The sequence below is a fragment of the Leptidea sinapis genome, chromosome 45 (assembly GCF_905404315.1).
Source record: "Leptidea sinapis chromosome 45, ilLepSina1.1, whole genome shotgun sequence".
NCBI lineage: Eukaryota > Metazoa > Arthropoda > Insecta > Lepidoptera > Pieridae > Leptidea > Leptidea sinapis.
Window position 1 is genome coordinate 1,239,172 of NC_066309.1, and position 23,378 is coordinate 1,262,549.

The following is a 23,378-nucleotide window of genomic DNA, read 5'->3' on the forward strand; positions in this document are numbered from 1 at the left end:
TTATTAAATAAAATATATAATAACTATAATTTTAAGATAATTAAATAAAGGAAGTAAAAAAACATGAAACAGACCTCCAGGTAACAAGGTCATCCAGCCACCACGATTTCGGGATACGATACTATATTTATTCAAGGTTTGTTCGTATAAATTCATAATTTTCTAATATTCATAATTCATAAATAAAAGTTAAGATTCCAAATGTATAAACAGCCTAAGGGATACTTTGCTAATCGTTAAGATTAAAAACCAGAAAAAGTTTTATAAACGCCTTAAAATAATCATCAAAACATTCAATTTGACAATATCAAGTATAATTTCGTTTATAATCTATTTCTTTGATGTTCTATCATGTTCAGAGATTAGTTGAGAAGGGATTTCAATGCTAATTCACGAGTAAGTTTGCCATCCGTCTCAGGACAAGTGTCGGCGAATTATCGGGACACTCGGCAAATAGAGGGGTGTGAAACTTGTCTCGAGAGATCGTGAGACCATCAAATATTGTAATCTAGTTCCAATTGTCATTCCAAGCTGTCATTGAGCTTAATAATCTTTCATGTATATCAATCAATTGTTTCCGCGTAGATTATGCAGATACTAGTGACGTGGAAACGTAGCCCATTGGTTAGTGACCCTGCCTACTGAGCTGGTCACGGGTTTGACTCCCGGTAGATGCAAACATTTATATGATGAATATGAATGCTTGATTCCAAGTCATGGATGTTTATAAGTATTTAAGTATATTGTATTAAATATATCGTTGTCATTAGCCCATAGTACAGGCTATGCCTAGTTTGGGTCATGAATTTTTTTTTTTTTATGGAATAGGATGACAAACGAGCGTACGGGTCACCTGGTGTTAAGTGATCACCGCCGCCCACACTCTCCTGCAACACCAGAGGAATCACAAGAGCGTTGCCGGCCTTTAAGGAAGGTGTACACGCTTTTCTTGAAGGTACCCATGTCGTATCGTCCCGGAAACACCGCACAAGGAAGCTCATTCCACAGCTTCGTGGTACGAGGAAGAAAGCTCCTTGAAAACCGCACTGTGGAGGACCGCCACACATCCAGATGGTGGGGATGATATCGTAACTTGTGGCGTGTCGTGCGAAGATGAAATTCGGCGGCAGGAATCAGGTTGAACAGCTCTTCGGAACACTCCCCGTGATAAATGCGGTAGAAGACACACAATGAAGCGACGTCTCTACGCAACGCCAAGTGATCCAGCCGTTCACAGAGTACTGGGTCCCCGACAATTCGAGCTGCTCTGCGTTGCACGCGGTCAAATGGATCGAGCTGATACTGGGGTGCGCCAGACCAGAGATGACAGCAATACTCCATGTGAGGCCGGACCTGCGCTTTGTAGAGCGCTAGAATGTGGGCCGGCTTGAAGTATTGCCGTGCTCTATTTATGACGCCCAGTTTCTTTGAAGCCAGTTTGGCTATGCCCTCCAGATGGCCACGGAATTGGCAATTGCTCGAGATTTCGAGACCCAGTATTCCGATACTAGGCGAGGCTTTAAGGGAAGTGTTCTCGAAGAGCGGTGATACGGCAAATGGGGTCTTTTTAGTGGTAAACGCGCAAACTTGAGTCTTCTGGGGGTTAAATTGGACAAGGTTCAACTTACCCCATTCCGCGACCTTCTCGAGAGAGGACTCGATAGAAGACACAATTTTCTCCCGGCACTGGTCGACGTTTTCCCGAGAGAGACCTGCATGGCCCGTGTATACGGCATCACCAGTGCTGTCGTCTGCATAGCAATGCATGTTGGCGGTGTCCAACATATCATTGATATGCAGAAGAAACAGCGTGGGAGATAGCACACAGCCTTGGGGCACTCCAGCGTTCACGGGCTTGGGATTCGAGCAATAACCGTCGATAACGACCTGTATACTGCGCCCAGTGAGGAAGCTGGAGGTCCACTTGCATAAGCTCTCGGGAAACCCAAATGATGGAAGTTTTGCGAGGAGCGCCTTGTGCCATACACGATCAAAGGCCTTCGCTATATCCAGACCAACTGCCAGGCCTTCCCCCTTGCTTTCAATAGCCGCCGCCCATCTATGTGTTAGGTATACCAGAAGATCGCCAGTCGACCGACCATGGCGAAAGCCGTACTGCCGGTCGTTGATCAACTGGTGACCCTCAAGGTATACCAAGAGCTGGCGGTTAATTATGATCTCCATGATTTTGGAGACTAGGGAGGTAATAGCAATAGGCCTGTAGTTTGCCGGATCCGAACTGTCTCCTTTTTTTGGGATCGGATGGACAAGGGCTGACTTCCATGAATCAGGGACTACGCCTTTTGAATAAGAGTGCCGGAATAAACACGTTAGCACCGGCGTCAACTCAGGGGCACACGTTCTAAGCACGATTGGAGAAATGCCATCCGGCCCGCTCAACTTCCTGACGTCCAACGAAAACAGAGCTCGCCTAACAGTTTTCTGTCGGAACTGTACTTCAGGCATGGAGCTCTGACACCGTGGGATGGTCGGCGGTGTTTTTCCGTTGTCATCAAGAGTCGAGTTAGAGGCAAAAAGAGTGCACAGGAGATCGGCTTTCTCATTTGCAGTATGGGCCAGGGTGTCATTCGTCATGTGCAACGGCGGCATGGACAGCTGGTTGAAGTTACCAAGAGCAGCTTTCGACAACGACCAGAACTTGCGTGTTCCGGTCGGGTAACTGGAAAGCTGCTCGCCAATTTTGACGACGTGCTTCGATTTCGCACGGGCGATTTGCCGCTTAAAAAATCTGGAGGCACGGTTATATTTCCTCTTCAGAACTTTGCAGTTCGGATCCTTTGAGCCCAGCGCCGCAACCCAAGTTCGATACGCCTGTTTTTTGCAGTCAGATGCTGCTTTAACTGACGCATCGAACCAGGGCTGTGATCTGCCACCGATCGGTACTACAGAGCTTGGTATAAAAATATCCATGCCCTGCAGTATCACATCGGCTACTGCAATGGCGCAGGAACTAGGATCATCCGAAGGGAAACAAACCCTGCCCCAAGGGTAGGATGCAAAAAAGGAACGCATCCTATCCCAATCTGCTGACTTGTAGTGCCAAACGCGGCGGGTCGCTGGTGGTCTGCGACGTTGGCGTCGCATAGGCACTACACTCCTGACCACGCAATGGTCGGACGTTCCGAGAGGGGCGTCGACAGAGACCTGGTAACCATCGGGATGTGTAGTCAGCAGAAGATCTAATAAGGACGGCATGTGGCTATCCACATCCGGGAGCCGCGTCGGCGACTCAACCAATTGGGACAGACCATACGCCAATGCAAAATTATGCACAGATCGCCCTGCGTAGTCTGTGGTACGTGATCCAAGCCATTCGGCATTGTGCCCGTTGAAATCACCCAAGACTACGATTTCAGCGGAGGGGATCTGAGCAAGCACGTCATCAAATGCCGCTTGAACGCAGTCCATGAGGTGATCCGTTTCTGCGTTACAACTATGGGACCTGTAGACACACGCACAGATGCGGACGCGGTCCTCTAAATCTACGCGGAGCCAGAGAGTAGACAGGCCCCTACCCTCTAAAATTGCCGAGATGGCGACAGCAGATATCCTCCCTAACGTACACACATACCCCGGCATGAGGCATGAAATTATGCTCAATTTTGTACCCGGGGTACGTTAAATATGACGTATCGCTAGGTCGAGATATCTGCGTCTCCGTAAGGAAACACAAGGCCGGCTGCGCCGTCTCAAGGTGGTGGTGGACGGCGTTTAAGTTGGAGTGAATTCCCCGGATGTTACAAAAGTCCACATTAAGCGTGGAGCGGGGTGCCGTGGTGTTGCTGCCCTGTTTGTCCTGTGACATACGCGGTACTGTGCCCTCCCCAGAAAACGAGGGGCAGCCCGAGCGCGAATGCTCGGGGAGGGATTCTCCGGCTCTACAAGAGCCGGTACCCTCCTGGGGTAATTTCTTTTTTAGGACCGCTCTCATATTTTGTTGGGGGGGGGGGGGAAAGGACGGGGGGGAATGGCCTCCGGTCCTCGACACTAACCTATGCGAAACATAGCGGCACTAGGCCGCTACTTCACGCCGGTATTCTGTGCGAGTGTGGTAAGTAACCCGGACGAGTCTGGCCCGATTGTGCTGACGTCATAAGACAGCAGCGTGACTCTCCCACTTTCAAAAAGCCCGTAGTCGCCTCTTACGACACCCTTGGACCTGGGACTACCCTATTCTTTTTACGCCCCGGGGCAGCACAGGGCATCATGAAAATTTGTGTAAAAGTGTGTTAATACTATTATTACGTAAGTCACACTAAAAGTTTAGCGTAACTTAAAAAAATAACATGTTATAATCAAAATATTATGTTTTATTATTTACATTTTAAAAATGTTTATCATCATGCGATCGAACCATTTTTAAAACAGGAGGACCACAGATCTGAAGGCATGTTTTCTACGTGCTAATTGAACGCTATCACTGCCTCTTTGGAATTGGTAAAAGTGAAACCTCTCATCAAATCTTTGATTTAGGAGAAAATACAGATATCACAGGGTGCAAGGTCGGGGCTACGAGTATGTGCAGGATGGGTGATGAGTTGTACTTTTTGGAAGCTATTATAAATGACTTATTCTTTTTGGCCGTGTCAGTGTCAGTATTTGGCAAGCGTTGTCATGATGTAGGAGACCGCGGCTTTTAGGTCGTCTTTCGCGAACTTTTTTTAACACCCTGGGTAAACAAATGGTAGAATATCGCTCGGCATTAACACTCTTTTGATCTTCATTTGCAGTTGTGCAGATGGGACCCGTAGCTGAGAAAAAGAATGCGATATTTTTTTTACCAACGTTTGTCGCCTGCCTCACTTTTATTAGCCTGTTAAAAACTTGTAAAATTTTCTGAATTTGGCTCATACCAATCCCCTATAGTCCTCGAATTGTCACATAGGTATTCCGCGGCATTTCTTCAATTAGCCGCTTAACAGTAGCCACATTATTTTCGTTGACGGCAGTTGACGAAATTCGTCATGTAAAGAAAACCGACCTCTCTCAAATTCAGTAAACCATCGCCTCACGGTGCTTCTATCTCAAAAAGCATTTTTAAGACCAGCGGCACAGTCTTGCGGAGAGATAGAACTTTTAAAATCATAAAAAAATCATCGCTTTAAAATCTTTTCGACTTAATTCCATTTTCGTTGCGTACGTAGAGCTTTGACGTGTGAAAAAAACAATTGACAAATGATTTCCCGCCAATTGTATTTTTTTCTAAGAAGGTTGCAACGTTTCAAAAAATATATCGTAGAAGTGGAAAACTTTTAGTGTGCCGCATGTATTATTAGTGATGACCCGTTTGTCCCTCGCTTGTCTTCTGTCGTTTATACTCGTACACGTCCGTTTCATCATATACAATGGTAAAAAAATTTAAAAAAATACTCCAATTCGTTCAAAAAGTGTAAGCAAACCAATTTGTTCCAATTATAATTATTGGCACGTTCTAGTGAACATATTTTTATGACATTGAGGGACGACACGAGCAGGACGTTCAGCTGATAGTAATAAATACGTCCTGCAATTACAATGCAGTGCCGCTCAGGATTCTTAAAAACCCCAAAAATTCTGAGCGGCACTATAATTGCGCTCGTCACCTTGTTACAAAACTGCTTACACATTACTACTTCACGGCAGAGAAAGGCGCCATTTCGGTACACATAATCTAGCTGGCATCCTGTACAAAGGCACAGCCACTGGTGAACGTACCACGTATCGGAAATTTTTGAACCTAAATAGCTTTTGATCCCGAATACCTAGAAACCCAAATTCTACGATTTTAAGCTTTTCTCAGCAAGACCTTTCCAACAATAATATGAGGGTCTGTTGCTATTGTGGTTGATTAGAAATAAAATTACCAACGCCGTTTTATATAATATATAGATTTGACGTATGTATCTATATAATAATGCATAAACATAAAATAAAAAGGACTTTTTTTGATGCATTATTACTCAAGGATTAGTGAACGATGGGACTTAAACTAAATGATGCAGAATATTTGAAATAAAAACTTCAGATGGAAAAATTGACCAGAGTAACAACAATTATAATTAACACACAATTATATCTTAATATATATAAATTACGTGACACGTTGTTTGTCCGCGATGGACTCCTAAACTAATGAACGGATTTACATGGGGATTACTTCATGGAGTGCAGTTAGGACCAACTTGAGAGATAGGATACTTTTTATTTTGATTTGGGACCCATAATTATTTTTATTTTCAATATTTTTTTTGTAGAGACATATTTTCTGTGAGAGAATTTATTGATGCACGGTTTGACAGTTCTGTTGTGAAACAATTATATTATAACAACAAGGAGCATACGTTACGAAATATTTATTGATGTTATGAAAAATTATTGGCAAATACATAAAAAACAGTATTTTATTTATTATGCACAGTACAACGTCTGTCGAGTCAGCTAGTATGCATATATAATATAAAGTGTTATTACAAGGTTAATAACATCTTACATAACTTTAAATAAATGTTATAACTTTATGATTATAGAACAAAAAAATACGTGTTTCATAATTATTAACTTCGCCTTCATGAAGTTTTCACTTCTATCATGCAGTTTTAAGAATACACTGTTTTCATACAATATATTAATTTTATAATACACGGGTCAGTAAAAGCTTCGTCAAAATCATTCGGGGCGTATTAGAGACAAACAGAAAGAATGATCTACAGATATCAAAAAAAATATATCATTTGGTATAAGTACCATGTAAGCAATGATATGATCTCTGTAGTGCTGTGACATTTTGGGTACTATAATACCTTTTTTTATGGAATGTGCACATGCAAATTCTTCTGCAAATTCAAAGGAATCACAGGAGCGTTGCCCGACTTTTAGGAAAGTGTATTTTTAAGACTTATTTTCAATAATATATTAATCAAACAAAAACACTATTTCAACAATGCAAAGTTATATACTTTTCACTAAATCTATTCAGTTTTACTTATAAAATGTACCTACATTGTACACAGCATTATTGCTGCACAATACGTGAGCCTTACAGTATAGATAGCTACAGATATACTGCTATTAGCATTTAGGTGACAAGAACCCTCGACATTGCACCCATCTAAAAAGTGTCTAAATATGTATTCCCGTCATGAGCATGTCGGTGACGAGAACCCATAAGATTATTCCCTGGCAAAAAGTTCCCAACGCAACTAAAGAAGTTCTCATTTCAAAAACAGATCATTAAGTTGAGTTAAGTTAAGTTAAGTTGGTCCTTCTCACTCACAATAATAACGCCAATAGTGTATTGTCGCCCAAACTGACACGTAGACTTATCAGCCTCAACAGACATGACATCCGTATAATGGTGGGCACCCTAACGGGTCACACATCACTACACAAGCACCTTTTCACAATCGGCGTAACGGACAGTCCTCAGTGCAGAGGCTGTCTAGCCGAGGACGAAACTGTCACTCACGTAATCCTGGAATATGCGGGGGTGGCCCACAAACGGGCAAAAACCTTAACTAATACGAGGTCGCTCCAGGAAGTCTGCGAACACCCCAGGAATGTTCTGAACATCTGGGATGAGCTGGGCTGGTTGGAGTAACTAACCAATACAGCACGCAAAATGGGTCCATACTAGTGGTTTTATTACGGAAACAGGAGCTACTATACCATAACATACCAACACCAATAGTGAGGTAATAGAGCAGCATAATCGTACTGATATAGTGTTGTCTCTCCTAGGGCAGCAGCAGCAGTTCCACTTCGCGTTTGGACAGAGACCGTTCCCGTTTCCACCGGATCCACTGGGAGGCTTCCGGATGCCGCCCATCACTACCTGTCAGAGTAAGTACTGTTACTGTTTTATTTTATATGAAGACATATTTAGCCGAGTCGTCGGTGACCCTGCCTACTGACCTAGAACTTACCGGGTTCAAATCCCGGTAAGAGCAAATATTAATATTTTTATGAATGTGGATGTTGGGTTCCGAGTAAAGGATGTTTGAGTTTGTGTACCCATAGAACAGGCTATGTTTGGGACAAGACAATTTGTGAAACTTGTATGTGTTTTAAATATGTATAGTGAAAGTAGGTTTGTAGATATTATTATATATAGATTGAACCATATTTTTAAGATTTAATAACGAAAATGTTGCCCTGCATCAAAGCTTAGAATTAATATGCAAAATATTAAATAACCAATTGTTTTGTAATTACATTAATTTTATCATGATAACCAAACAATAACATATTAATATCGATTCAATAACTCAATATTATTTTAAGGCATATATTATTTTATCTTTTTATAATCCCTTTTCTTTTCATTTATTTCATCATACAATGTGTAAAATTTATACATAAGAGAATCAGTAACTTTTAATACAATAGTTGTTTTAAAAAAACATTAGCAGTAGCAAAGTAGCAAACAGTTCCTCATTTAAAAATTGCCACACAAAATAATTCGTATCAATCTAGAATGCAGAGCTCTCCGCATCACTATCAAAAACGAATGAATCACAAAACCACGGGCGCGCTGTAAACTACGTTCACTAAAGCGCGGATTCAATCAGCCGACCAAAAAATCAAATTGAAAGCGGATCCAATCGAACAAGCATACTTCGAGTTCGCTAAAATCCACGTTTGACCCAAAACAACTGGTGGCTGAAAAAAACGCAAATCGACGCCCCACGTATCGTATAAAAACCAACTCAGTCGATAGCCAGCCAGAAACGGAACTGTGATACCGACAAATAAAAGGGTTGTAATGCGACGGGAAAATAAAATGCAGTGCGGGCGAAGCCGGAGCGCCATTTGGCCGACTCTAGATATCTTTATATGTGGAAACTTTTGACAACAACGTTTAAGTGTTCTAGTCGAATGTATTTTATGTTTTGTTTTCGGACTATTGTTGATGTATTCACAGTTTATTGGGCAACAATTTATTGATTACAACGTTTTTTGGATTTATTCTGATATAACGGGGAACTGAGATTCAATAGGTGACTATTTATTGACTGTGTTACCATAAACATAATTATGGAGAAGATTGCCACAATGTATCAACTAATTCAAATCAGCTTTGTCTTTATGAACTGTTTATTTGGCTTCTAATACATATGAAAATATAATAATTACATAGGAAGACTTGAGATTATTGTTTTCATCGTTTTTTTTTTAATAATAACGTAAAGGTTCCTTTTTTCTGGATATATGTCCTTAATTTTTTTTAAGTATAATTTATTTGATACTGTGTTTTTCTTTCAGTGAATATGTTTCAAATATCATGCGGTATCCATACATTATAAATCTACTTGCTTATTTAATACTTTGTATATATTTCTGTGTCTATACGTTTGTTTTCGTAATAATTAAAAAAAATAGAGTGTAATTGAAAAAAAATATTCAATGTACGAATTCGCTGTCGTACTTTTATTTATTTACTTTACATTTAAATAGACTAAGAAATCACCTTAAACATTACGAGAAAAAAATACTGAAATATTACAATATTGCAAAACTGTTGATATCTTAAAATAAATATTCTGCCTTCTTAAGAAGTATTAATATTAAGAGGAGACATAATATCACCTTTTTAAAAAGGTCTTAGGACATGTTTATAAGCAAAAATATTAATTATAAGGCTGAAAATAATAAACATTCAATTTATGAAAAGAACATGAATATGCACTTACATATTCATAACAAATTATTGTCTACACAAGTTTATTATTGACATAAACTAAAACTGAGTCCTTCTATATGGCTAACATGTCCCACTACGGCAACCTTTCAAGCTGTATGGCGTTAACTGTACCAGTTTTATTGTACAAATCATGATATTCCACCTACCTAATTCATATTTTTTCCCAGATATGAGTCAGTTCGGTCTAAGTTCGAGCAACTCCCATTGGGGGTACGGGGGAGCATCGGCATACCCTGCATATCTTCCGTCTTGCGCAGCACCGGCCACCCCACAGTTCAACCCACCAGCGCTCGGCTTCGCTGGGACAGTACCAGATCAAACAGCGACGCAGGACTTTACCAACAATACAGGTGAGAATGTAGCTTGTGCCGCAAACTAAACTAATATGCTCCGAGAACTCAAACAAGTTCAATTATGAAAACGAATTTTACCGACATGAGTCTCATATAAAATTAAAAAAAAAAATGCAGGAATACTAAACATTCATAATACTAATATTATTTTATATGCGAAATTAATTTTGTCAGGCTACCTGTGAATATTAATAGAACTATATAATAGGCGCTATATTGCGGAAATTCATTGCTATTTAAAATGTTATGAATGATAATCTTTAGTTGTGATTCGACCGATACGTTTTTCACACCTACACGAGGAATCTTCAAGAGCTGTTGCAACGAGAATTTGGATCTTTGTAGGCTAAGATACTCAACTGGTGTACCTTTAAAAGAGTTTGACACGTATTTTAGAGTCATATAAAATCCTATAAAAATTCATTGTTATTTGTTAGCAAAAGTTAGAAGCACCTTCTGAGGAATTGTTTTCATCAACATATGTATAACGAGTAGGTAAATACAATAATTAAAATAAAACATTGTTTCTTGTACATTGGATAGTAATTTATTAAATTCAGGGATGCTTAGATTATCTATAAATTAGAGCTTGTATGTATTCTGTTCTATTAAAAACTATTGATATAAGATTGAGCTTGGCATAGCTAGTATGTATAGCATCATAATCTGCGGCTATCGTCTGTTTATTGAAGCGGAAGTAGCGATCATTGATCAAGTAATTACTGCGACCAGTATGGTGAAATAAAATGTACCAGCAGAGTTTACGACATCCTGAACGACACGGTGGCCAGATTCTGTCTTACATACACAAAATATAAATTGTACAGAATATTAGGCAATCCTAAATTCTGGATATTTTCATAATCATCATATTGGAAATGGTTATCGTCCAAGTCAAAATCAAATAAACTTTATTCAATGGCTGTAACTAAGCGCTTTAGAATTGTCACTGGCTAATCTGCCACAAAGCGCGCGGCGTCCATTCCTCCATAGATTTACCTACAGATTACATTTCGATTATTACTAATGAATTTAGTATTTTTTATAACTAAAACATACTTCAAAGTTACTAATTAGTAATAGAATAGTTACTAAAACATCAAAGATAATACAAAAAAGAATTTTTAAATCGACTGCTACAGATAATTTTTACGGCTGACCGCATTTTGACGGCTTGTCGTATTTTACACAGATGAAGTTTTAAAATTAAATATTTTTACTTTTATAGTCCGTTAAATTACCTTTCTTGTGGTACATCGTGCAGCTTGTCTTACTCTGTGTATATTTAACGAAAAAATATCTGCTACCGTTTCGGTAGTTTAATATAGCAATTATGTCAATAATACTTTCATATTACTTCTTAACGGCAGAAAATGCGCCCTTTTGGTCCCCATAATCTAGCCGGCATCCTGTGCAATGTAGCAGTATGTATAATAGTAATAAGGTGATATAAATATATTATACAATTTTTTTTTCTCAAGCTTGACTTTGACCTCAAAATATACTATGGATACTGAAGTAAAAAGTTGTATAATTTTGATTAAAATGTCTCCACCACCACAAGTGGGAGGCTCCTTTGCACAGGATGCCGGCTAGATTATGGGTACCACAACGGCGCCTCTTTCTGCCGTGAAGGTGAAGTAGTAATGTGTAAACATTACTGTGTTTCGGTCTGAAAGGCGCCGTAGCGCATGAAATTACTGGATAAATAAGACTTAACTTCTTATTCTCAAGGCGACGAGTGCAATTGTAGTGCCGCTCAGAATTTTTGGGTTTTTCAAGAATCCTGAGCGGCACTACATTGTAAAATAAGAAATCTCAATCACGCATTTGTATCAATTGTAATCAATTATATTGCCAAAATCTAATCGTTTTGTTTTTTCATGCGCAGTTCTACCGGACACAACAGGAGTTGATCTCGACCAACAGTTATCAGGCCTCGTGAGCTCATCGCCGTCTCATCACGGAACCCTTTTACCGAGATACAACAACAACACCGATTACAGTCTTTCAACGGGACCCCGATCTCTAAGCGACAATAGTTCTCAACCGGAATCGCCTGTACAAGACGACCTACTAACGTCCAACACACACATAGGACATAATCATTCAAACAGTACAAACTTCCCGCTGATGTCGTCCCAAAACTCGTACGGAAGTAGTAACTGCAACAACTCCCTATATCCTGTCCTCCCAGCTAGTCTTTTGTACAGCCAATTGTACACGGCTGCAAATCAAACGCACAATTTTCATCCGCTCCATTCGAATACCATTCATTCGACGCAGAACCATCACAATGAATTACAGACAATGATGGATCAGATTTCGTCGACGACAAATAACCACAGGCAGCATAATAGCCACGTCCAGGGGGATTTATTGTTAGGTGGGGGGAATTCTTGTGCTGCTGCGGCTGCCAGGGGTGAAGATGGAAGAGTTAATAACTTGGGACAACGAGGGAATCCGCAACCAGACAGTAATACAGTATGGAGACCTTATTAAGTTATTATCCAAATTGTTCATCAAAATTTGTACGTGTATAATATTAACTGAATTTAAAGTGTATTTAGAGACATTCTTTTGTGTTTTAATTTCACATAGAACTGTAAACAGACAAAAATTTAAGCTTAATTAAATGAATATAGATAGGTACTTAGTTATATTGTATATTCATGAATTAATAAATCGAGTTTGGTTTTTTTGGAGTAAAACGGTATGAAATGTAAATATTTTCCGATCTACAATCGTAAAATTAATTTTATAGAACATGTCGAAATCGCCCGTCCTACTGTTATACGAAAATAATTATTTAGGTGTTTTTATAATTAAATCTAAAACGTAAGAAGCTTAAAAGATGTCATTATCGTAAGCAAGAAAGTGAAAATAGAATCCTTTGGTAAATTACTAAGTTGTCTTAAAACTTCAATTTGTAAAAATAAAAAGGCAGATGAAGACGAGAATGACTAAGAAATAAATAACAGATTTAAATAGAAATTATAATACAAGTAATGTCCAATAGTTCATGGCAAACTAGATAAAAATCTCTTATTTTGTGAGTAAAGTGATATGTTGGATTAATTCTATCAACAATGATTTTTTTGAAAACATGAATTGCACCCAAAATTGGATCCAGACTCTCCAAAGGGTAATTCGTTATTAAGTTTTGTAATGAAATCAAGTATGTGAAGTGGTTTGATTTCCACCGAAATTAGTAAAATTTGATTTATTTTCTAAGAATGAGCTCACCATATCTAGCACAATTTATGTACTATTTTGCATTCATATAATATATTATTATAACTCCGTGTTCATATTAACATTCATGTATTACTTTTGCATTGTAAAATCTGTTAGAAAGACTGTGGAGCTATGTTTTATATTAATAATACTTAAAAAGTATATTTGGTCCAAAAAGTTTACAGAAATCTTATAACTAATAACAATATAGACATTAAAGAACCAAAATTGTGTCTGGTCAGCATTATTTTGGGAATTTTATTTCTCAACGCTGATATTCTGTAAACACCGTAGAAGCCAGATTTCGAGAAATTAATATTTATTTATTAAATTAGATATCCCCAAGTCTACTGCTACCATAAAGATTGGCATTACATTTTATTAAAATGAAATTCCTTGAAGGAGTAATTGTAAAATCCTGCAACAATAAAAGTTAAAAATGTGATGCTACCTAAACAAAATGAAAGTTCAATTATAAAAAGGGAAGCAACATTGACGCAAAAAATATACAATTCAGGTTTATAGATATGTTACCCACGGACGAGTAAAAAAAGAAGGACTCCGCGCCGTGATATTAGCAAGTGACCGTTATGCTAGTGTGTGTGCGGTTACGGGGGATACTAGTTACACAATTTTTTCTCCCTTGAAAAATCATATATGGCCACAAATACTTATATAGTATCGTTTTTACACATTTGCACAACGCACGACGGCATTTTTAAAATATTTTATTGAGTAGCAAACTGATCTGTCACAGACGATGACAATTCTCATAATGGCCGCCTATCGGCCTGTAGTAGTGTATGTGTGTGCGTGGGATTATGTACTTACACGTTAATTGGCTTGTTTTGGTGCTACATTGTTATGTAAGGTGACACGGAGTCCTTATTTTTTTACTTGTCCGTGATGTTACCGAAAAAAATGTTTTTGGTCATTGCCAAAAATTTAGAGGATTCTATCGGATATTGAACGAAATTTGTTATATTTTTTCAAACTTAAAAAAAAAAAACATTATTCTTGCTCAATGCCGCTCATTTAGAAACAAAATTGCATTTAATTTTGTGATGTTATGAATCTGCTTAAGTTCACGTTATCTGCCTTTTTTATTTACCAGTTACATAGTTCCATCTCAATACTAATACATTCATAAAAATATAAATGCCATGTAAATTATCATAATACTATTATAATTATTGTTTTGAAACTGTAAATAATTGTGAATAATTTGTTGTAAATGCGACTTGTAAAGTGCAATAGTGATGTGCAATTAAAGTTGAATAGGTCTAATATTAGTATTAAGGAAATGTATTCTGTTGGTTATTTCGCTCATTTTAGATAAATTAAAAAAAAACGGTTCCACACGTTTGGATCCTTTATGAAATAATTTTATTTAAAACGTATTCTTATATTTGTTCGTAAATGATACTGCAGTTTTTATATATTAATATAAAAATTATATCTTTTAAGTCCTCACGCATTGTCTTCTAGTGTTTTTTTAATTCATAATTACTGTGTGCAATAATAATTTGAATTCATCTTTATACTGTGTTTATAATTATTGTATTAATGAATTTATTGACTGTTTAATACTTTTTATTGCGTAGCAAAAATAATGCTTTTTGTTAGTTTATTTGTTAAAAACAGGTAGAATGTTTATTAATAAATGACAAATAACATTATTGTATTTTAATTAATTTTAACCATTTATTTCAAGCTCTAGTCTATACGTAATACATATAAAAATATCACCTATCAAACACCAAAATTTGATCTATCTATATGTTGAACGAAAAGTGTCAAAAACAAAGGGGTTGACTAAATCATAAGAAAATGAGTGTAATAATTATTTTTTATGTCTGTTTTTGTTTGTTTGTTACATCTCCGAATCTACAGAACGAATTTTTCATGCACTAATGGTAGAAACAGTATCGGGAGCAAAAAGTAAATAAACCTTCATCATCGTGATTTCGGCCAGACGTCTTCTGCTGGACAAAGGTCTCCCCGAAAGAAAAAAAAATAGAAAATATGTTTTATTTTTTCATGTTCTGTATTTTATAGAACAAAATTTTTGTTTGATTTCATTTAATTCATTCAGACATTTTGCAGTTTACGACCCAGTTAGAATTATGTAACATACCTAAATAGTGTTCACTTTATTAAAAAGGTAACATAAAATTGTATTTCTTTAACTACCACATTTGTATAAGCGAGAACCACAGCGACACCTTTTCATGCCGTCATTAATGAGCAAGCATTTTGTGTTTCGGTTAGAAGGATGACGTAGCTGGTGAATTTACTTAGGTAACGAGGCTTAACACCTCATGTCTCAAAATTGCTAACACATTTGCGATGCGGTTCAGATCTTAGAATCATGAGCAGCACTGCATTGTTATGAGCAGGGCGTATCAACTTCCATATTACTGTACTCGTTATTTTTGTCATAAAAAATATGCATTTAATATTTCTCTCTGATAGCTATCTACTATCGGCCTGATAAGAAAGCTCATGGTCACTCAGAGGGCCATAGAGAAGGCTATGCTCAGAGTTACCCTGCGAGATCGAATCAGAAATGAGGAGATCCATAGGAGAACCAAAGTCACCGACATAGCTTGAACGCTTGCGGAACTGAAGTGGGAGTGGGCAGGGCATATAGCTCAAAGGACAGATGGCCGTTGGGGCAGTAAAGTGCTCGAATGGTGGCCACCTACTGGAAGACGCAGTGTTGCTGGGTCTATAAGTTGGACCCATCGTCATGAAGGTCTTTGGGGTAGGCCTTTGTCCAGCAGTGGAAGTCATTCGGTTGAAATTTTGAAAATAAGATGTTATTATATGAACATAAAGCTTGATACTAAACGGATAATTTTTTATAATTAATTTTCAAGTAATCCAGAATGTCTATTATGTCAGAAATTAATAATAGTACAAGAGGCGCCGGAAGTATCAGGCATATGTTCCACTCCGCCCATTACCATAGCATATGGCTCATAAAGGGAGATGAATACAAGGGATCTAAACACCCGAATATTGGAATCGCACTTTCCTCTGAATGTTAGTGCTACCTTTAAGATATCACGTAAAGGAGTACACAAAATAGGGTTCTTTGAATGAACTTCAACATCTAAGTTGAAACTACTTATTACAAATAAATAATGGTCAGATAGTGTTACAATAATCAAATTGAAAACGAGGGAACTGATTGTCGCTCAGAGGGCAATCATTGCGAGATCGAATCAGAAATGAGGAGATCCGTAGGAGAACCAAAGTCAAGGTTGCGAAACTGAAGTGGCAGTGGGCAGCCCTACTATAGCCCGACGGACAGATGGCCGTTGGGTCAGTAAAGTCCTCGAATGGCGACCACGTACGGGAAGACGTAGTGTTGGTAGGCCACAAGATGGACCAACGATCTGGTCAAGATCGCCGGAGTAGGTTGGATGAGGGCAGCGCAGGACCGATCGTCATGGAGATGTTTGTTGCCTAAAGGTTGCTAAAGAAGTAGACGTGTTTTGGCTAAAATGATGAATTTAAGATGTTTTATTCTAAATTCTAGAGTATATTTAATTTTACAATTCAAGTAATCATTAGTGTTATTTATTAAGTCAATGAAAGAACAAGAGGCGCATATATCAGGTATATGTTACACTCTGCCCTTTAATTTATAGCATATGGTTCACGAAGGGGATACAAAGTCTAGGGCATACATCCGAGTATTAGATATGCACTTTCCGATAAAAAAAGGAAAAAAAAGGTGGACATATTATAGAGTTCATTGAAGGAACTTGAACATCTAAAAAGAATCCACTTACAAATATATAATGGTCTCGTATTATGGGACAAAAAAGCAATGAGTAGCATACATATGCTATATTTTACAAGCTCCAGAAGTTGTTACCGGAAAACGGCTACTATATATTTCCATAAATTACATTTTGAAAACATCATGTTAATTAAAAATATTGATAATGTGCATAACGATAAAATAAACGCGCCGATACAGGGTTGTCACTGTTTCATTATTATTAATATTCATAATATGGACCGGAACGATTATAGTGTAATATTTTTTGATACCTATTTGGTCAGTTTGGCAAAGTACACATTATAAATGGTAACAATTACATTCTGATTCGAGAATTTGTGTGTGTGAAATCTCTACTATTTAATGAAATGAATATTGCTGTCAAATAGATAAGGATATTATTGTGTTTGCCCTTTGCTGAAAATATTCTGTTCTCCAGGTACTGACATCAGACTTTTAAAGCTCGTTTTAACACTCTTTTAGCTTGTTTTATTTAATTGGTAGCATTTGTCATAAAGTAAATAATTTTTTTTTATAATATTTATTCAAAATACAATATAGTTATAGCTTACAATATAATAACACTTAAACTTTAGGAAGCTTATCTGTGTGTGAAGCCGCTTAGAATTAAATTACATAATATTAAAAAAGAAAAGAACAATTACTTTCAATTAATACAGTTATTACAAGATGTTAAATTACAATTTTAAACAAAGTAGTATAGAAATCAATAAAATGCAATACAAAAAATAATTATCAACTAAATGTTAGTAATTACAAATTAGTTGTCTACTTTGCTTACCGCAGATACAATTATATTAATGAAGGATTTTGTAAAAAGTACTTTTTAACGATGACTTATATTTATTTTTATTTATATATAATTTTTGAATCTCTAAGGGAGTCTCGTTTAAGTATCGAGGAATGACGTAGTTGTTTGCTCTGGTGCCATATATATAGTATGTAGATTTAGGTAATTTAAATGACATGTTTGTTCCTGTAAATTGTCTTAGATGAGGCAGTCTTTGAATTTCTCGAAGGATTTTTGATTCATTTATATTTATATCTAAAACCCTATTTTGGATAAAAATAGTTGAAATTGTAGATTATAAGAATGTCAATACAGGAATTGGTCAGACGAACTTAGGACTATAGCAGGCAAGAAATGGTATAGGTTAGCTAAAGATAGAAAAGAGTGGAAGAAGTTGGAAGAGGCCTTTGTCAATAGACAACCAGATAGTGATAGATACTTAGTTGAGGATAGTTTGTAAGTATATATGTAAATGATACTATCTGAATAAAGGCTTATATTATTATTATTGTTATTATTATTATTATAGGAATGTACTTCAGCTACTTTTTAAAGTTACGTTTATCCAGTCTTCGCTATCAATACTATATCTTAAAACATTGATAAGCGTGAAATAATTTAAAAGTATTAAAGGTTCAATAGAATATTTTTTGGTTTTAATAAAGTGCTCATTGACAGCCCTTATATCAATACACGCGATACATACATTGGGTTTAATGAGATCATTATAGCTTCGCTACCATCGGACGCGTAACATTTGCATATCACCTGACGCTGTTGCACCTACGTACTGGATCGAAGTCGAATTGATATTATGTCGGGCCACACAAAATTCTGATATAAATATACCGCCCTCATTAATTTGCGCCAATGTGATACGACGCTTGAAGCCGCTAGGTTCACCAGCATTTTGACCTAATTTTGGACTTTTTATTAATTTATTAATATGCGAAACAATATTATACTATTTATTACAATGACATTAATATAACATTTTAAAGTCGAAAATTATCTGTCTTTATGTATGTTTAGTGGAAATTACATTTCCGTTTATTTTATTCTTATTTTAGATGAGTGACTTTTTTATGACACTAAGGGACCAGACGAACAGGACGTTCAGCTGATGATAATTGATACGCCCTGCCCATTACAATGCACTGCCGCTCAGGATTCTTGATAAACCCGAAAATTCTGCCGCTTAGAACACTATATTGCGCTCGTCTCCTTAAATCACATTTGCCCAGTAATTTCACTAGCTACTTCGCCCTTCAGGCCGAAACACAATAATGCTTACACATTTCTGCTTCACGACAAAAATAGGCGCCGTTATGGTACACATCCAAAATCTTGCCGGCATCCTGTGCAAAGGAGCCTCCCACTTGTGAATCCCACTGAACTCCCACTGATTATGGAATAATATCCTTCTATCGAAATGATTAGGTGACTCAATATACCGTCTTACGGCCGTTGTCAATATTTGATCGTTAATTTTTAAATGTTTTATAATCTAGATTTTATGTGGCCCATGTAATGGTTGCTAAATTTCCAAAACCATAAATGAAAACACTCATCTGTTACATTCATTCAAGTACCGAACTAAAAATAATAAACCATTCTCTCGTAGATGCTTTGATAAAACTGAAAAGTACTTCGATTCATAGATCGGTTATTAAAATGGAAATAGATCGTAATATCAATCTCGAATTGTTAATGTACAATTGCGTTTGAATACAACAAGCAGTCGTAACATAGTTTTTATACCTGTACTATGGCTTATGAAGTTCTTCTCGTATATTTTAGATATTATATTATCCTCAATAATTAAAAAACATAGTTACACTAGAAATCCACCGGAACAAAACGATGATAATATTGTAAACGAAAAATAGGCGCAGACAAAAAATCGATGGCAGACTGATTTGGAAAGTGGTAATGAGATTCAAAATAGCTATTGAATGAATACGTGAAATGCATTTGTTCACTAACGGCTTCACAACTTATGAATATAAGCAGTAGGTGCAGCACCGGAAGATGTTGTTCATCTAAAGCAAATATGCATTTTTAAAACTTGTCCAGACGCCATATTAAATTTTATAGGTCACCGAGGTCTCATCCCTCTCATAACAATTTTGACTAATCAATGAAGCAACATTATCCCGTGAAGCTGGCTACCGATCTATGAGTCGTAGGATGAGATCTATATATCGTACTTAGACTTTGCTCAGACTTTACTTACGCAAAACTTAGCTGAGTGTGATAAAACGCGAACTTGAGTTTTTCATTGGATGGTCTTAGCTTAAGCTCAGTATAATTTCAGCTGTCAAATGACAATAAAAACGTAATCATAGATAATGCTAAGCTTACACTCAGCTAAATTTTACGTGAGTAATGTCTGAGCAAAATCTAAGTACGCTCTATAGATATAGTGTTGATCAGTTTTATCAAAGCATCTCCGGAGGTCGTAATTAGTATTTTTAGATTAATATTTGTATGTATATGACAGATGAATGCAGATCCGGGAGTGATCCAATCTAATGTCACGTAAAATCTAGGTTATGAATGATTTAAAAACAAATGATGAAATTTTGTTTATCAGCTTTATATGTATGGTGTGGTATTGAAGCACACATAATTAATTGATCCTATTTGCGCGTTCCGAACCCTCCTGGGACGATCATAAACATCTCGAAGTGACCTCATATTTTCGAGGATTTTTGCCCGTTTGTCGACCATTCCTTTACATTCCATGATTAAATGTGAGACCGTATCGTCCTTGACTAACCAGCCTCTGCCCCTTGGACTGTCTGTAATGCTTCATAGGAAACTTAGCTTAGCTAAGTTCGGTCTTATTAATGTCTACTATTATTATACTGACTAGGTAATTATTTCATAGTTTATTATACATTAATTTTTTTCTCACTATTATAAGTAGTGCGTAAAGAATGAAAAATAAAAATTTAATTTACACCGTGGATCTGAAACTCCCTATTTCCTGGAATGTTAATAACTTTTTTCTTCATATTCATTAATAAGACTTCCTTCTGTCGAATATTAATGTGATAATTACATTAAAACTATTCAGACAATTTTAAAACGATACTCATTGAGCAAGTCTTTGCAATTAATTACAAAAATCAATAATTATGCGCTTGGTCGAGCGAAAACTACACAAACTGTTGGCGCTGATAGCTGAGCGTGAATACTCCATACTTTGCTATAATATATTTTATACTTGATCATTTATACCTAGATTCCGTAACTGGCAGATTATACTAACCTTTATATAATTTTATCAAAACCATACCCTTAATATACCAAGATTTGCCATTAAAATACTTTTAGCTCAACATTTAGCAACAATATCAAATCATACAACCTTACACCTTGGTACATTTGAAACAGGGGTCTCCATCTTAACATTGAGTTTTTGACAAAGTTATCCAAAAATACGATAAATCTCGTCAACATAGACAACACTATCACGTGAATGTCGAGTGAACTCCTTGATAACACTGATATAGTATGAAGACTAAAACGGACAAAACCTTTTGAGTTAGTGTAGTGCTAGTGAATTAGTGTAATACAATATAAAAATAGTAATATTAATAAAAGAAACATGAACATTGAACAAAGTGACTTACCCTAAATAGAGACATTAAGAAAAATGTTAATGGACACACCATTAACATTTTTCTTAAGTCTCTTTTCTTAGTTTAATCTATCTTGCAGTTTAAGTTAAAGTAGAATTACTTATTAGCCTAAGCTTAGGCTAGATTGTAATTAATGTGGGGCAATATTACAATACCTAATTATATTAACATTTTCCCTAGAGCATAGGTTTTCAACCAGTGTGCAGTGTGCACGCCGTTGTGCCGCGTATATTTCCAGGTGTGCCGCGATTGCTGCGAAGTATGTGCGGCATTGAAACCAGGAATAGCTATTTTATGAGAAAATAGTACGAAAACAACTAACGCGTGGTGTGTGCGATTCGCCTCTACTGTCCGTTAGGTTATACATATTATGGGTATACTGTACGGAACCCTCTACCACCCAGTCCGACTAGCACTTGTTTTATTTTATTTTTTTAACAAATACGTTACTAATTTTTTTAATGCATGATTTTGTAATACTACAATATTTAACACATCTATAAAAGCTGTAATTGGAATGCGCAAAATTAACCTATTTCCTGTCGTATGTACTTACGTACTCTCATCTCTATCAATTGCTGCATTTCGGTTAAAGGCCTTAATAAATCTTCAAGACCTATAATTAGTAGAAAAGCTCTTGAAATTCAAATATTAGTCACAAAAAGTGGTGAAATCTGGAAAAACTGGTGCTAGTAAGTGAAGTGTAGTTTAGCAAGAACTTCGATTATTTGAAATTATTTTACAAAGTAATAACCAGTTATAACGTATTAATATACCAAAATATCAAAATTCTAACTAACAATCAGTGCTCGACCACAAATACACATAAACTGACGTAATACAATAATATCGGTTTTGCTGTCTTTTGCTGTATCTAACCAATGATAGTGGTTTTCACAGATTATAAATTAGAATATTAATTCTGAATAAACCTTTTCGTGCTAACCGCAACCTTAAAACTTTACATTTAAACTAAATGATAATTAATTGAATGATTGCGAAACTGAAGTGGATATAGGCAGGGCACATCAACTTCGGCAGTTCAACGGACAGGTGGCCGTTGGGGCAGTAGAGTCCTCGAATGGTGACCACATACCGGAAGACGCAGTGATAGTGTTAGTGTCCACAAGGTAGACCGACGATCTGATCAAGATCGCCGGAATACGTTGGATGAGGGCAGCGCAGGACTGATAGTTGTGGAGATATTCGGGAGAGGCCTTTGTTCAGCAGTGGACCAACTTGGATGTTACTGCTACAGTTACTAGAGTCATTGTTATGGGTAGATAACATAACCCTAAATTAAAAGGTAATTGAATTATTTCATCATCATCAGTAGGAAGACATCCACTGCTGGACAAAAGCCTCCCCCAAAGATTTCCACAAAGATCGGTCCTGTGCTGCCCTCATCCAACCTACCCCTGCAATCTCGACCAGATAGTCAGTCCAACTTGTGTCGGGCCTACCAAGACTGCGTCTTCCGGAATATAATAGCTAATTCGTGATAATTTTTTTGCAGGTCGACCAACCGAGTATTACATTACTAACTCTGGAATTGGAACGTTACGGAACGATAACAAATTCTCGAGATATATTACAATTTACATTGCGATTCTTCTCCATAATAATCCATTTATAATTCTTCATAATCTTTAGTTATTCCTATTTTGACGATCTATATAGCCCAGTGGTTAGTGAGCCTGCTTACTAAGTTAGAGGGCCCGGGTTCAAATAGCGTGTAAACATTGATGAATATAGATGTTTGTTTTTGAATATAAATGTTTATTTATGTTGCTTTTGACAATTTGTGTAAAAGTGTGTCAATCTATCTATA

At 36.8% G+C, this 23,378-nt stretch overlaps 1 protein-coding gene across 1 annotated transcript in view; it reads right to left on the reverse strand.

The window, feature by feature from the left end:
- Positions 1-851: 851 nt before the first annotated feature.
- LOC126977510 (uncharacterized) overlaps positions 852-23,378 on the reverse strand; it is a 210,417-nt gene continuing 187,890 nt past the window's right edge. Inside the window, exon 2 of the mRNA XM_050826361.1 lies at positions 852-1,935. Within this exon, the coding sequence (XP_050682318.1) occupies positions 868-1,785 (918 nt within the window). The 5' untranslated portion in view covers positions 1,786-1,935 and the 3' untranslated portion in view covers positions 852-867. The remainder of the gene's footprint in view (positions 1,936-23,378) is intronic.